This window comes from Aotus nancymaae, unplaced genomic scaffold (assembly GCF_030222135.1).
Source record: "Aotus nancymaae isolate 86718 unplaced genomic scaffold, 86718_ANA_hifiasm-v0.15.2.pri h1tg000067l, whole genome shotgun sequence".
In the NCBI taxonomy this organism is placed as follows: Eukaryota; Metazoa; Chordata; class Mammalia; order Primates; family Aotidae; genus Aotus; species Aotus nancymaae.
Window position 1 is genome coordinate 5,056,473 of NW_026988482.1, and position 16,940 is coordinate 5,073,412.

Consider the following 16,940-nt stretch of genomic DNA (forward strand, 5'->3'; position numbering starts at 1 on the left):
CCCAGGCTGGAGTGCAGTGGCACGATCTCGGCTCACTGTCACCTCTGCCTCCTGAGTTCAAGTGATTGTCCTGCCTCAACCTCCCCAATAGCTGGGATCACAGGCATGCGCCACCACGACTGGCTGATTTTCATATTTTTAGTGGAGGTGGGGTTTCACCACATTGGCCAGGCTGATCTCCAACTCCTGACCTCAAGTGATCTGCCTGCCTCCGCCTCCGCCTCCCTAAGTGCTGGGACTACAGGCGTGAGCCACTGTGCCCAGCCTGAAGCAGATTATTTCTATATCATCTGTTCTGTGGTAGTTAGGGGGAAAAAAAGCTTTCAAAGGCTGGAGTTCATTTCTTGGATGAGTCGGAATTTGATTCTTGAAGGATGAGGAGCATTTCAGTAAGCGGAGAAGGTAGAGGTGAAATAGGAGCCATTGGAAAGTAATGGTGAGATGTTCAGGCATGTGAACTTCGATGACTGCGGACATGGAGAGGTAGAACCAGTTCCAGGTGAGGGCTGTTTATGCTGCTTGTGTGAGGAGTGAGCTGTGGGGGAACTTGTTAGGTGGTTGTAATGAAAGCTGAGGGTGAGGAGAATGCGGCGGGGAGGGCTTCAGCTTTACCTGCGCTGCTTTTATTGGCGATTGTTATGAATTTTGTTTTTTGTTGTTTTATTTTTTGAGATGGCGTCTCTTTCTGTCAACCAGGCTGGAGTGCAGTGGCGTGATCTCGGCTCATTGCAACCTTCACCTCCCGGGTTCAAGCGATTCTCCTGCCTCAGCCTCCTGAGTAGCTGGGACTACAGATGCCCACCACCATGCCAGGCTAATTTTTGTATTTTTAGCAGAGATGAGGTTTCACCACATTGGCCAGGCTGGTCTCGAACTCCTGACCTCAAGTGATCCACCCGCCTCAGCCTCCCAAAGTGCTGGGATTACAGGCTGCAGCCACCGCGCTTGGCCTGTGTATTTTGTTTTTAAGTTATAGTTTATTTGAGAGTGTGGATATACTTTTTAAAATGAAATATTATTCACATAACTTAAAATGTACTATTTTAGGCTAGGCGTAGTGGTTCATGCCTATAGTCCCAGCACTTTTGGGAGGCCAAAGCAAGAGGATTGCTTGAACTCAGGATTTCAAGACCGGCCTGGACAACATAGGGAGACCTTGTCTCTACTGAAAAACAAAAATAAAAAATTAGCTGGGCATGGTGGTGCATACCTTAGTCCCAGCTACTTGGTAGGCTGAGGTGGGAGGGTTACTTGAGTCCAGGAGTTCAAGGCTGCAGGGACTTATGGTTGCACCACTGTACTCCAGCCTGGGTGACAGAGATAGATCCTTTCTCAAAATATACAAATATATATATATATATATATATATATAGAGAGAGAGAGAGAGAGAGAGAGAGAGACCATTTAAAAGTGTGCAGTTCAGTGGATTTCAGTATTTTCACAAGGTTGCACGACCATCAGCACTATCTAATTCCATAATGTTTTCATCACTCCAAAAAGCAACTGCTTACCTCTTAACTGTCACTCTCAATTCTCTTCCCCCCTCATCCCCTGGCAGCTACTTTTTGTGTTGATAAACTTGCCTGTTTCTGGACGTTTTGTATAAATAGAATCATACAACATGTGACTTTTTGTATCTGGCTTTTTCTTTTTTTTTTTTGAGACAGAGTCTTGCTCTGTTGCCCAGGCTGGAGTGCAGTGGCGCAATCTCCACGGACTGCAACCTCCACCTCCTGGGTTCAGTCAATTCTCCTGTCTCCTCCTCCCAAGTAGCTGGGATCACAGGTGCCCACCACCACACCTGACTAATTTTTGTATTTCTAGTAAAGATGGGATTTCGCCATGTTGGCCAGGCTGGTCTTGAACTGCTGACCTCAGGTGATCCAACTGCCTTGGCTTCCCAAAGTGCTAGGATTACAGGCCTGAGTCTCTGCACCTTGCCCACATTTACTTTTTATTATGAGGCTGTTTTAAGGAGATAAAAAAGTTTAAATTGGAGAAATGGATGACAGTAGTCTTATTTTAGTCCCAGCATTACATTTATTTCTGTATTCAGTTTTTGTTTCAAAGTATAGAGAAAATTCTTTCTCACAGTCAAATTGTATATGGTAACAGATTTTTTGGCCAGGCATGGTGGCTCACGCCTGTAATCCCATCACTTTGGGAGGTGAGGCAGGAGAATCGCTTGAACCCGGGAGGCAGAGGTTGCAGTGAGCTGAGATCACTGCATTGCACTCCAGCCTGGGCAACAAAAGCAAGACTTTTGTTTCAAAACAAAACAAAACAAAAAAGCAGATTTTTTTTTTCCCTAACGGTTCATAGTATCATCTGAATATTTCCAATTTCAACTGATTCAGAACCTAAAGAGGATTAGCCAGACATTTTGTTTTGAAGTTGATTTGATAATATCTAACAACTGCTCACGTTTCCTTTTGTAAAATCTACAAGTCAGACAAGAAGAGTTCAGAGGGTAATATTATCATTGGTCATTTGTTACACATTCCATTTATTACGTCAGAATGAAAGCATGCCTCAGCAGATGTGCTTAGTCTTACTGAGCTAGCATTTACTTGAATGTGACATGTACATATTACACAGTATTATTCTTTTGAGACAGAAACAGACCTGGATTATTTTTAAATGCCCAGTACAGAGCTATATCCTCTTAAACGTGTTTATCAGAAGCTCAAATATATGCCCAAATATGACAGCAAAAGCTTTATTCTAAATGCTGCATGAAAAATGAATTATCTTAGCAGCACAAATGAACTCATTGATTTCTTCCTTTCTGCCCACCCTTCTCCCCAAATTCCTCTCTTTTCTCCTCCTAGTCCCCAAGTTTCGCAGCAAAAGTCAAAGAGAAAGTTTTTTTTAAGTCCCTTAAGTGAGCATAAAATAAAAATAACTGTTTTCTTTAAGGAACCCCAGCCATTTTAGTGAGAGCCACTGTTATTCTTGAGATTACCTGGGAGGTGGGAGAAGACTATACAGATTATGAAGTCTGTAGAATGAATGAGTGATGATGATGCTGGACTGGGACTCATCTTTGTAGATAATCTCATAAGACTCTTGGCCAACTGTGGAAGACAGGTGCCCGCTGAGGAAGTGATATGGTGCAAGGAGTTTAGATATCTGCTGGGCTATATCCCCTCTAGGTTTATGGGTAATTAGGTGTTTTTAGATTCCCATCTGCATTAAGGAAGAATAAATTAAGCTTACTGATTTTTTTTTAAGATTTTCTTTATGTAAAAGTCCACGATTTTCTGAGGCTGCCTAAAATTAATTGCAGACCAGATGGAGAAGGCTGAAGAAACAAGACCTTACTCTTACTTTTTAAAAGCTTTAAACCTAGAATGTAATAGTTGGGTTCTAGGCCTGTCCAAAAATAATCATTTATATTCTGAATTATAGCAGGTAACAAATGAATATGAACAAACATTAAATGGCTTGATTCAGGATGTTGATAAATGCTGGGGTTTTTAGAGTATTTCTAAGCTTAATGGTATTGCATCAGATAACAGCTGTAGGAAAAGTGTTCTCTCAGATGTGAGACTTCATATATAACATTACACAATGAGTCATTCTTCCAGCTGAATCAAGTGAGTCTGTTTCTGGGATGGGTGAAAGAACTGGACTAAGAGCTGAGGCACTTTTAAATTTTTTTTCTTCTTCATATGGAGTCTCGCTTTGTCGCCCTGAACTGGAGTGCAATGACGTGATCTCGGCTCACTGCTGCGTCCGCCTCCCAGGTTCAAGTGATTCTCCTGCCTCAGCCTCCTGAGTAGCTGGGATTACAGGCGCACACCACCACGCCTGGCTAATTTTTGTATTTTTAGTAGAGACGGGGCTTCACCACGTTGGTCAGGCTGGTCTCATGATCCACCTGCCTTGGCCTCCCAAATTGTTGGTATTACAGCGTGAGCCACTGTGCCTAGCCTAAATTGTTATTTTTATTTTAACTTTGAATGAATACAAAATGAGTATTTTTGATTTAGCATATTATTTTTTTCTTTTCTTTTATTTATTTATTTTATATTTTTTGAGACAGAATCTCACTCTGTCGCCCAGACTGGATTGCAATGCAGTGGCACAATCTCAGTTCACTGCCTCCTGGGTTCAAATGATTCTCATACCTCAGCCTCCCAAGTAGTTGGGATTACAGGCGCGAGCCACCATGCCTGGCTGATTTTTTTGTATTTTAGTAGAGACTATGTTTCACCATGTTGGCCAGACTGGTCTTCAACTCCTGACCTCAGGTGATCCACCCACCTCAGCCTCCCCGAGTGCTGGGATTATTGGCGCAAGGCCCATCACACCCAGACTAATTTTATTTTAAAACCTTCATGTTGTTACCTCGGTAATTCTGCCTCTGGCCAGGTAATCTCCCTTAGTGGTAGAGCAGAGGTGTGGAATCAGGAAGCTCTTCTAGTCTCTTTCATAGATTAATACTCTAAGGGACAATCTAACCACCTTGGATCTGTTTCCTTATCTTAATTAATAGATCCAGGCTGCAAAGAAAGGGCCACAAGTGGTTATTGAGCCTTAGAATTGTGGCTAATAGAATTGTTTTTTTTTGAGACGGAGTTTTTCGATCTTGTCGTCCAGGCCGGAGTGCAGTGGTTTGATCTCAGCTCACTGCAACCTCTGCTTCCTGGATTCAAGCAGTTCTCTTGCCTCAGCACCCCCAAGTAGCTGGGATTACAGGTGCCTGCCACTACACCCAGCTAATTTTTGTAGTTTTAGTAGAGACGGGGTTTCACGATGTTGGCCAGGCTGGTCTGGAACTCCTGACCTCAAATGATCTGTCCGCCTTGGCCTCCCAAAGTGCTGGGATTACAGGCGTGAGTCACTTCGCCCAGCCTCTAATACAAATTAAGATGTCCTGTAAGTGTAAAACACCCATCAGATTTTAAAGACTTGGTAAAAATATGAACATAAAATCTCATTGCTGATTTATTTATATCAATTACATTGTTGGGATGATAATATTACAGATATATTGGTTAGGTAAAATATATTATTAAAATTAGTTTCACACATTTTACTTTACTTTTTAAAACATGGCTACGGCCGGGCACAGTGGCTTACGCCTGTAATCCCAGCACTTTCGGAGGCCAAGGCAAGCAGATCACGAGGTCAGGAGTTTGAGACCAGCCTGGCAAACTTGGTGAAACCCTGACTCTACTAAAAATACAAAAATTAGCTGGGTGCGGTGGTACGCACCTGTAATCCCAGCTACTCAGGAGGCTAAGGCAGCAGAATTGCTTTAGCCCGGGAGGCGGAGGTTGCTGTGAGCCAAGATTGCGCCACCGCACTCCAACCTGGGCAATAGAGTGAGACTCTGTCACAATAAGTGAATGAATGAATGAATGAATGAATGAATGAATGAATGAATGAATAAATAAATAAATAAACATAGCTACTAGAAAATTTAAAATTCTGTATGTGGCTCATGTTGTATTTTATCAGACAGCACTGGTCTGGATGATATTTCTGAAACTGACTCATGAAATGTGTATTAGTGCTCAGTGAAACAGTTTGGAAGAGTAGCACTATCCAGTAGAACTTGGGCAGTGATGTGAATGTTCCATATGTACACTGAACAATGTGGTCGGTCACCACTGGCCACAGTGACTATCGAACACTTAAAATGTGGCTAATTATGAAATGTGAAAAGTTGAAATACGGAAAAATGGAACAGAATTTTAAATTTTATTTAATTTTAAATAGCCCGTGGCTCATGTACTGGGACAATGATGGTCTAGAGGATTTATAGGATTTTTTTTTTTTTAAGGAATTGTTTTATTCAAAGACTTGTGTATCTCAGACTCATTACCATATTACAGACTTGTTAATTAGTTCAATGTAAGTCTATAGATTTGTGTTTATTGTAATGATACCTGCAAAGTACCAGAGAAAGGATTTGTAGAATCAATTATTTATTGAGCCTTTAACTCTGTTGCGTAGTTTCTAATATGCTGAATGCTTAGTGGATTCTAAGACACTGCGGGCCAACCATGTTTTCATCGAAGTCTGGTTCCTTTTTTTTTGCTTATGAGGGCTCTTCTGTGAAAGCCAGGCTCCTTTTGCAAAGTCTGAACAATGTGCCACTTTGTTCAAGGATTTTCTCCTGAAAGGGAAACACATGCTTGTTAACAGATGGTTATGATGCTGATTTTTTTTTTTTGGTGGAAACTTTTAAACTTATGCTTTTGGCTTTAAAAGAAATATGTATATATGTATATACATACACACACAGACTTAAAGTACCAGTATTATGTAATATTTATTTATTTTTTGTATGTACACATACATTTGTAAGTATTGGTATGCATGTTCCTTTTTAATTACAACCCAATTATTATTTAACTTAACAATTAAAAATTATTGATTTATTATTGCTTCACAGTGAAAAACCGAATGTCATCATGTCTGGAATCAAGCGAACCATCAAAGAAACCGACCCTGATTACGAGGATGTATCTGTGGCCCTTCCAAATAAGCGGCATAAAGCAATTGAGAATTCAGGTAGAAATTGACCTGCCTTAGGAAATTATTTCTTTATTGCCATATACCTCCACTGTAAGACTTATAGGAACTAGAATGAAACGAATTTCCACAGTTGTGTATAATTTTGAAGGGGTTTGTGAGAAAGATTAGCCAAGGGGTCTATTTAATAGTAATACACCATGTGTGCCATAAAAAGTGGAAGAAGAGCTGGCAGAAGGCTGATCAAGTATACAGTGTAAGTGAGACAAGCTGTGAGTTTTAGCTGTCACTGTATGTCAGGTGTAATCATAAAGTCCATGATATGTATAAAGATGTGGTGTAATCGTGAGATGATTATAGGTGATACATGGATTAAGGTTTTCAATTTTAATAAACATTTTAATGTGTCTAGAAAGAAGAACGATCTCATCAAACTTGTGGTTTCATAGCTACAAGGATAAAGCTAAAATTATTACTTTTTTTTTTTTTTTTGAGACAGTTTCACTCTTGTTGCCCAGCCTGGAATGCAGTGATGTGATCTCGGCTCATTACAACCTCTGCCTCCTAGGTTCAAGCGATTCTCCTGTCTCAGCCTCCTGAGTAGCTGGGATTACAGGCATGCACCACCCTGCCCAACTAATTTTGTATGTTTAGTAGAGACAGGGAGGGTTTCTCCATGTTGGTCAGGCTGGTCTCGAACTTCTGACTTCAGGTGATCCACCCACGTTGGCCAAGTGCTGGGATTACAGGCGTGAGCCACCATACACGGCCTAGCTAAAATTGTTTTTAAATGCTTACATGTGTTAATTAAATGTGTCACGTGGTTCTCAGATGTAGTAGGTATCTTGAAGGCATATGAATAGTGGAAGATTAGGAAACATCAATCTAGTTCAACCCCCGTACTTAGCAGATAGTGGGTAAATTAAGGTTTAGAGACATCAGGTTACTTAGCTAACATCATATAAATAGTTGAAGAGCGAATCATTAACTGGGTGTCTGTAGTTCCTCAGAATGTCTTAAGCAAGCTAAAAAAAAATTGCTAAATTTACATTTTTAAAACAAATTATTACTGAACTTCATTAATGTTTATTTAAATAATTTACCTAGGTTAATACTTTTAGCAGGGTAAAGAAGGTATCACAGTCATAGCTAAGGTGTTGCAGTTCCACAAAGATTTAGGATCTGTAGAGCTGAAGTGGTGAAGAAAATTCCTATTCCTCTGAGAGCATCTAAGTCCCATGTATCCCAAAAAGTCTATGTAGAAGGAAGATTATTAAATCCAATCTCATATAATGACAACATTTCCTGCAACGTTCCCCCCTCATTCAGCTGTAATTTTACTTATGGGGAAATATCGTTTCCTTTCAACAACAAGCCAAATAAATGTCAAAGTGTTATGTAACTTAATTCATTACTCAAGAGCTTCACATGGTATAACTTTTGAAAATAAAAACAAGTATAGGAAAAAGTGATTGTTTTAATAACACTGTAACTCCAGTTTAAATTGAGTGTAAGTTCCAAAATACCCCATTCAAGCTGGGGCAGTTTTGTTGTCTGTTACTGAGTGACAACATGCTATGCTTTTTCTTGATGTCCATACTCTACCTAATCCTGACCTTTTTTCCCTCTAAATTTTTCTCAGAGTAGATTTGGTGGGATGCTTCTCTTTGCATATGTTATTTTGTTTTGTTTATGTCTTTTTTTTTTTTTTGATTTGTTTTGTTCTGTGAAAGAGATAATTTAGAAGTGTTTCTTTCTGAGACGTTTATGGTATAAAAGTCTTCAGTGATTGTGTCTTCTGGTTTGTATATATAAGGTGTGTATGTAGCCTAGAAATACTAGAAAATAACTCTTCCTCTAATATGAGAACTGTATTAGTCATTTGCCTCTGCAGACATAGCCACAAGAATGCTTATACCATTATTAATATATATTTTTTGAGACAGAGTCTTGCTCTGTTACCCAGGCTGGAGTGCAGTGGCATGATCTTGGCTCACTGTAGCCTCTGCCTCCTGGGTTCCAGCGATTCTCCTGCCTCAGCCTCCTGGGTAGTTGAGATTATAGGCACCCGTCACCACGCCCGGCTAATTTTTGTATTTTTAGTAGAAATGGGGTTTCACCATGTTGGCCAGGCTGGTCTCAAACTCCTGACCTCAGGTGATCCACCTACCTTGTTCCCAAAGTGCTGGGATTACAGGCGTGAGCCACCACACCTGGCCACCATTACGAATTTTAAATTACCTATCTAAATGGCATAGTTTATGGAGAGAAAATAACACAAAGGGTGTTAGAGTCAAAATATTCTCTTTAGTTTTTCATATACTCCAAAGCATGGGTGCTGATTTTTTTCACATTACTTTTTTTTCTCTCCCAGAATCCCAAGTTTATTTTCAAGTGTCATTTGGCTCTTCTTTCTTTTGTTCTCTTGTATCCACCCACATTCCATATTTTGATGTTTTTAATTTTTTGAGTTGCATGTTGTTGTGAGTTGAGTATCATCTGAATTGTATTGCCTTCAGAAGCATTTTCTTCCCGTTGACTTCTTTCTTTGCTCATTTCTTCAGGTAGTTGTGACCAGTTGTAAATTGCTTGCTAGACTCTGTGCTGCAGAAGTAAACTGTGCCTTCTTGTGAACTGCTCCGGTGTCACAGACTCCCTCCCCCTCCAGCTAACTCTTTCCTTTTTTTTAAAAAAGATAGAGTCTTGCTCTGTTGCCTAGGCTGGAGTGCAGTGGTGAAATCTCAGCTAACTGCAGCCTCTGTCTCCTGAGTTCAAGCAATTCTCCTTCCTCAGCTTCTGGAGTAGCTGAGATTATAAGCATGCACCACCACACCTGGCTAATTTTTGTATTTTTAGTAGAAATGGGGTTTCACCCTGTTGGCCAGGCTGGTCTCGAACTCCTGACCTCAGGTGATCCGTCTGCCCTCACCTCCCAAAGTGCTGGGATTACAGGTGTGAGTCACCATGCTTGGCCTTCTTTCTTTCTCTTTGGGGCTATGGTCTTTCAGAGGTCACCAGATGTTTCTCAGAGAATCTAATTTATGAGTTTATTTTTTCTTTTTCATTCTTTTTTGGTAATTACATTTTAATAAAATTTTAAAGAGAAAAATTTTAAGGAGCACTTAAGTCTTATCCAGATTAATTCACCAGTTGTTTACGTTTTGCCTCGTTTGGTTTACCACTTATCCCCCACCCACCACCATGTGTGTGAATATAGATATATAAGCGTACAATTTTTATTCTAAATCACTGGTGAATAAATTGGACACTTGTAAACACTTATGTGTATTCCCTAAGGACATTCTCTTATATAGCCAAAGTACAGCTATCTCAAAAAAAAGTACCCTATCCAAAAAAAGAAAAGATGTTTAATTGGCTCATAGTTCTGCAGGCTGTATAAGGATGGCTCCAGTGTCTGCTTCTGGTGAGGGCCTCAGGAAGTGTACAGTCATGGCCAAAGGCACCGGGGAGCTAGCATGCCACATGGCAGGAGTGAGCAGGAGAGAGAATGAGGGGAGGTTCCAGGCTCTTAAAACCTCCCAGGCTCTTAAACAACCAGGTCTCATGTGAACTAAGTGAGAACTCATTTATTACCAAGTGGATGGCACTAAGGCATTCATGAGGGATCCACCCCCATGATCCAGTCACCTCCCACCAGGCCCCACCTCTAACACTGGGGCTCACATTTCAACATGAGATTTGGAGGGGACCTCATCCAAACCATGCCGGTTACCTAACTGATAGTCCATATTCCAGCTTTATTAGTTGTTCCTGTATTGTTGGGTTTTTGTTTGTTTGTTTTTGAGACAGAGTCTCTACTGACCAGGCTGGAGTGCAGAGGCATAATCTCAGCTCACTGCAACCTCCGCCTCCCAGGTTCAAGCAATTCTCCTACCTCAGCCTCCTGAGTAGCTGGGATTACAGGTGCCTGCCACCACGCCCAGCTAAATTTTGTATTTTCTTAGAGACAGGGTTTAACCATATTGACCAGACTGGTCTCGAACTCCTAACCACTGGTGATCTGCCCACATAGACCTCTCCGAGTGCTAGGATTACAGGTGTGAGCCTCTGCACCCGGCCCCCAGTAAGTATTGTATTTTATAGCTATTTTCCTCCCACTAGGATCCAGTCCAGGTCATAGAGGGCATCTAGCTGTCATATCTCTTTAGTCTCTCTCAGTCTCCTCAGCTCTTTCCTTTGTCTTTCTTGTCTTTAATATTTAAATAGCAAAGGCCAATAATTTTGTAGAATGTATTTCAGTTTGAGTTTGTCTAATGTTTCCTTGTGAGTAGACTCAGCATTTTTGGCAGGAAAATCATGGAATGATGATACGGTCTTTTTAGGGCATGATATTGGAAAGTACACAAGATCACTTTACACCAATATTAGTGATTTTATTTTTTCATCACTTGGTTAAGGTGATGCCCACTAGGTTTCTCCACTTTAGAGTTACTGTTTCTTAGATTTCTTTTGTTGCTTGCTGACTGAACTAAAGACAGCCACTGATTAATTAGGCCTTGGATGTATTTTGTGTTCTTCGTGCAGCTCGAGATGCTGCTGTGCAGAAGATTGAGACTATTATCAAGGAACAGTTTGCTCTTGAAATGAAGAATAAGGAACATGAAATTGAAGTCATTGACCAGGTATAATGACGATAAATTGAAAAAAACACCAAAGCTATTGAAAAAAATTTATATGTAATCGAAAAATAATCTATCGAGATGGAGTCGTAGTTTGCTTTATCCTCTTTGCTGTGTGTGTGTGTTTTTTTAAATATCTTTCTTTTGGGGAGATAACTTATTTTTTAAGTAATGCAATTGCAGAAAGAATTGAAAAAATATTACCTGGAAATCCATCCAAAAAGACAATCTGCTGATAGCACAGCAGGGTGACTACCGTCAACAACTTACTGCACATTTACAAATAATTCACAGAGTACAATTGGATTGTTTGTAACATAAAGAAAGGATAAATGCTTGAGGTGATGGGTATCCCATTCACCCTGATATGAGTATTATGCATTGTATGTCTCCATCAAAACATCTCATGTATCCCATAAACATGTACACTATTTACCCACAACAATTAAAAATAGAAAGTTTTCTTTAAAAAGATAATCCCTCTTTGCTCTTGTGCTCAATGTCTTTGTGGATTTTTCTCAGTGAATATATTACACATAAATGTACATATTCATTGAAACACTTTTTTGCTATTCTTTTAAATCTTTGCGAATCTGATGGATGGAAAGGTCACTTTTATTTGTTTTTCCTTTGATTGTTAGAGAAATTGAGCTTTTTTCTGGTCATTCACATTTCTTATTTTCGGAATTGTTTGTACATCTCTTTTATAATTGCCATTTTTTAAAGTAATGAGTTAACATTTTTGTTTAGCGACTGATTGAAGCAAGAAGAATGATGGATAAACTCCGTGCCTGCATTGTAGCAAACTACTATGCTTCTGCAGGTCTTCTAAAAGTTTCTGAGGTAAGCATTCCTCACATTCAGTCATTTTCCAGCGACGCATATATCGCCCGGGCTGGAGTGCAGTGGCACAATCTCGGCTCACTGTAACTTCTGCCTTCTGGATTCAAGTGATTCTCCTGCCTCAGCCTCCTAAGTAGCTGGTATTACAGGCATGCACCACCATGCCCAGCTCATTTTTGTATTTTTAGTAGAGACAAGGGTCTCACCATTTTGGCCAGGCTGGTCCTCAACTCCTGACATTAGGTGATCCGCCCACCTTGGCCTCCCAAAGTGCTCGGATTATAAGCATGAGCCACCGAGTCTGGCCTGAAACATTTCTTACACTGACCTTCAGAATCCAAGAAGCCTAGCCCACCTTCCTGGGCATATACATAGACCATACGTAGACTGTCATTGTGTTCAACCACAGTCCTTCAGTCGCACCTTTCTGCATTGTCAATAACCGTAAGTAACATTTTTTCCTCTTTACTTAATTTATCTTCTCCTAATTGTTAGCATTATGCTAGGCTTTGCAGATATAAAGATGACTGAGACCTCATTGCAACTGGCCCTAGTGCCTCTTCACTTGAGTGTGACCCACTTTGGAGTAAGTTGTAAATTGATTGAGTTTCTTTGACCTTTTACTCCAGTGAATGGCAGTTTTTAGTTTCAGATTTACCCTGTTTAGTGAGCCCTGAGTTCTACTTTTTCTTTTTTTTCTTTTTTTTTAAATAGAGAGGTCCCACTGTGTTGCCAGGCTGGAATGCAGTGGCTGTTCACAAGCACAATCGTAGCTCACTGCAGCTTCCAACTCCGAGCTCAAGCAGTCCTCTTGCCTTGGTCTTCTGAGTAGACGGGGCTACAGCTTTGTTTCTCTAAATTTTTCTTCAAAATTCTCTAAATTTTTAAAAATTTAAAGTGGTCCTCCTACCCCTTTTCCTCCATGATAGTGATTTTTCGAAGAGACCAGGACGTTTATAAATGTCTCAGATTTTGGATTTATTATTTTCCTTGAATTACTTTTTCATCCTGTCTATTTTCTTGTAAACTGGAAGTCAGGTCTAAAGGCTTGGTTATTGATAGATTCGGGTTAAATATTTCTGGCAAGAATACTTCATAGTGATACTGTGTGCTGGATATTCTAGCACATCAGCAGGCACATGGTTCCAGGTTGTCCTGCTGATAATACTGAGTTTGACCACTTGGTTAATGTGATTACCACCAGATTATTCCAATTATAAAGGAATGTTTTTTCCTAATTTAGTTTTTGACAAGCAAATGAAAAATATCTGCTCTTTTATCCTAGTAATCTGTCTAAATTTAGGCACGGGGTTAGGATTGACCTGAAATAGGAGTATTTCTTCCTATTTGATATTTTGTCAATTTCAAATTTATTTCAGCATAATTTTCGTTAGTTCTTTTTTTTTTTTTTTTTTTTTTTGAGACGGAGTCTCGCTCTTGTTGCCCAGGCTGGAGTGCAGTGGCATGATCTTGACTCACTGCAAGCTTCACCTTCTGGGTTCAAGCGATTCTCCTGCTTCAGCCTCCCAAGTAGCTGGGATTACAGGCATGTGCCACCACGCCCAGCTAATTTTGTATTTTTAGTAGAGATGGGGTTTCTCTACGTTGGTCAGGCTGGTCTCGAACTCCCAACCTCTGCCCACCTATTCCTCCCAAAGTGCTGGGATTGCAGGTATGAGCTACCATGCCCAGCTTATTTTTTCTCTTTTTATTTTCTTTTTCCTAAGTATTTTCTTTCTTTTTTTTTTTGTGTGTGTGTGTGAACTGAAGTTTCAGAGAAAGAGCTAGTGAGTATTTTTTTTTTTTTTTTAGGGGCTGGGAAGGTATTTTTTTTTTAAAGAAGAAAAAAGGAAGAAAGAGAAAGAAAAGAATGAAGAGGAAGAAAAAGGAAGAGAAAGAGGGAGAGAGAATGGGAGTATTACTTTATTGCCCAGGCGAGAATGCAGTCTAGAAATGGGAATTGAAAACCTCTTTTATGCCAATAATTATGCTTAACAATGGAGACAGGAAGGAATAAGGGAAGAAAATAACAAACAAGCAGCCAACCAATATTTCATTTAAACCTATGAAATGCTATGCAATTATTGAGGAGTGATTTACTTCCAATTATGTAGTCACTTTTAGAATAGGTGTGATATGGTACTGATAAGAATGTGTGTTTTGTATATTTGAAGTAGAGAGTTCTATAAATGTTTATTAAGTCTACTTGTTCCGGGTCTGAGTTCAAGTCCTGGATATCCTTGTTAATTTTCTATCTCGTTGATCAGTTGAATATTGACAATGTGCTTATGTATCTAGGTGCTCCTGTATTGGGTGCGTGTATATTTAGGATCGTTAGCTCTTCTTGTTGCATTGATCCTTTTACCATTATGTAATGTCCTTCTTTGCCTCTTTTGATCTTTGTTGCTTTAAATTCTATTTTATCAGAGGTGAGAATTGCAACTGCTGCTTTTTATTTATTTATTTATTTTTGCTCTCCGTTTGGTTGGTAAATCTTCCTCCGTCCCTTTGTTTTGAGTCTTTGTGTATCATTGCATGTGAGTTGGGTCTGGATACAGCATACCGATGGGTTTTGGCTTTTTATCCAGTTAATAATATATATGAGTTTAATACTGCCATTTGATGCTAACTGGCTGTTTTGCCTATCAGTTGATGTAAGTTCTTCATTATGTTAATGCTGTTTACTTTTTGGTATATTTTTGGAAAGGCTGATACTGGTTGTTCCTTTATATGTGTAGTGCTTCTTTCAGAAGCTGTTGTAAAGCAGGCCTGGTGATGGTGAAATCTCTAAGTACTTGCTTGTTCGCAAAATATTTTATTTTTCCTTCGCTTGTGAAGCTTAGTTTGGCTGGATATGAAATTCTGAGTTGAAAGTTCTTTTCTTTAAGGATGTTGAATATTGGCCCCCACTCTTTTCTGGCTTGTAGGATTTCTGCTGAGAGATCTGCTGTAAGTCTGATAGGCTTCCCTTTGTGGGTAACCTGACCTTTCTCTCTGGCTGCTCTTAGTATTTTCTCCTTCATTTCAACCCTAATGAATCTGATGATTATGTGGGTTGGTCTTCTTGGGGAATATCTTTGTGGTGTTCTCTGTATTGCCTGGAGTTGAATATTGTCCTGCCTTACTAGGTTGGGAAAGTTTTCCTGAATAATATCCTGAAGAGTATTTTCCAACTTGGATTCATTCTCTTTGTCACATTCAGGTACACCTATCAAACGTAGGTTAGGTCTTTTCACATAGTCCCATATTTCTTGGAGACTTTGCTCATTCCTTTTTATCCTTTTTTCTCTAATCTTGACTTCTCGTTTTATTTCATTAAGTTGGTCTTCGACCTCTGATATCCTTTCTTCTGATTGATCAATTTGGCTGTTAAAACTTGTGCATACTTCGCGAAGTTCTCGTGTTGTGTTTTTCAGCTCCATTAATTCACTTATATTCCTCTCTAAATTGTCTATTCTCGTTAGGATTTCGTCAAACCTTTTTTCAGAGTTCTTAGTTTCTTTGCATTGGGTTAGAACAAGTTCTTTTAATCCACAGAAGTTTCTTATCATCCACCTTCTGAAGCCTACTTCTGTTAATGGAACGCACTTGTTCTCCATCAGGCCTTGTTCCGTTGCTGATGAGGAACTGTGATCCCCTGTAGAGGGAGAGGCATTCTGATTTTGGGTATTCTCAGCCTTTTTACACTGGTTTCTTCCCATCATTGTAAATTTATCCACCTATAGTCTTTGTGATTACCGACTTTCAAATTAGGTCTCTGAGTGGACGTCCAACTTGTTGATTCCCAGTGCCGAAATCTGAGCAATCCACTGCGCCGGCCAAAACAGCGGTGTTAAGATTGATCGTGCTTTTCTGCCCAGGAATCTCCGGTCTAGCTCACTTCTTGAGTCCGTCCTTCAATCAGCTGAATAGGCGACTCTGTCTTCCCAGAGCTCCAAACAACATCAGCCAAAAGGGGACCCAGTCCCGCTCACTCTGCACCAAGAACTACCATGCCGAGGCACTGGCAAAACCGCCGCGCTGGCCACGAGTGTCACGCTGGCGACCCGTGGGGCTCCTCCGCTGGGAATCTCCTGGTCCGTGAGCAACAAAAATTCGTCTGAAAGTGTGGCATCCTCTCGTTCTCTGCACTTTCACTGAGAGCTACAATCCCGAGCTGCTAGTGATCAGCCATCTTGGATCTCTCTCCTTTTCCTAAGTGTTTTCAACTAGAATCAGTCTCAGATGAATCATCTCTGAAGCAGTGCCGGCTCACTGGGAACCAGGGGAGGGCTGGAGGGTGACAGTGAATGGTGCTTGTCATGTTTAGTTAGGCCTTCATGTTACCCTTGGTGCCCATAGGCTGTTCCTGATGGTATTGGTGCTGTTCCTGAGAGAGCATTGTTTGAGTTGAATTTTAAACGGTAGACAGGTGCTTCTTTTAGTGTGGCACAGTTTCCAGGATGCATGTTAGAGTCGTATTTGTTTTCCTAGGGCTACCATAACAAATTAGCCCAAGCTTTGTGATGTAAAAGGACAGGTTTATCATCTCACCATTCTGAAGTCTAGAAGTCCAAAATCAAGGTGTCAGCAGAGCAGCGGTCCCTCTGAAGGCTCCGGGGAAGAATCTTCCTTGCCTCTTCCTAGCTTCTGAAGGTTGCTGGCAACCCTTAGTGTTCCCTGGCTGTAATTTCTGCCTCTGTCGTGATGTGGCTGTTTCCTGCTGGGCATGTCTTCTCTGTCCAAGTTTCCTTCTTATTTATTTGTTTATTTTTCGCGACAGCCTTACTCTGTTGCCCAGGCTGGAGTGCAGTGACACAGTCTCAGCTCACTGCAAATTCCACCTTCCAGGTTCAAGTGATTCTCCTGCTTCAGCCTCCTGAGTAGCTGGCATTACAGGTGCATGCCAGCACGCCCAGCTAAGTTTTGTATTTTTAGTAGAGACAGGGTTTCACCATGTTAGTCAGGCTGGTCTCAAACTTCTGACCT

The 16,940-nt window shown here is 40.4% G+C and overlaps 1 protein-coding gene across 2 annotated transcripts in view; it reads left to right on the plus strand.

Annotated features, from left to right (window-relative positions):
- YEATS2 (YEATS domain containing 2) overlaps positions 1 to 16,940 on the plus strand; it is a 104,979-nt gene that overhangs the window by 3,667 nt on the left and 84,372 nt on the right. For both annotated transcript variants that reach the window (XM_021674494.2, XM_021674493.2), the window contains 3 exons: positions 6,410 to 6,528; positions 11,035 to 11,132; positions 11,880 to 11,972. In XM_021674494.2, coding sequence (XP_021530169.1) covers positions 6,429 to 6,528; positions 11,035 to 11,132; positions 11,880 to 11,972 — 291 coding nt within the window. In that variant the 5' untranslated portion in view covers positions 6,410 to 6,428. Of the gene's footprint in view, positions 1 to 6,409; positions 6,529 to 11,034; positions 11,133 to 11,879; positions 11,973 to 16,940 lie in introns of those variants that run through there.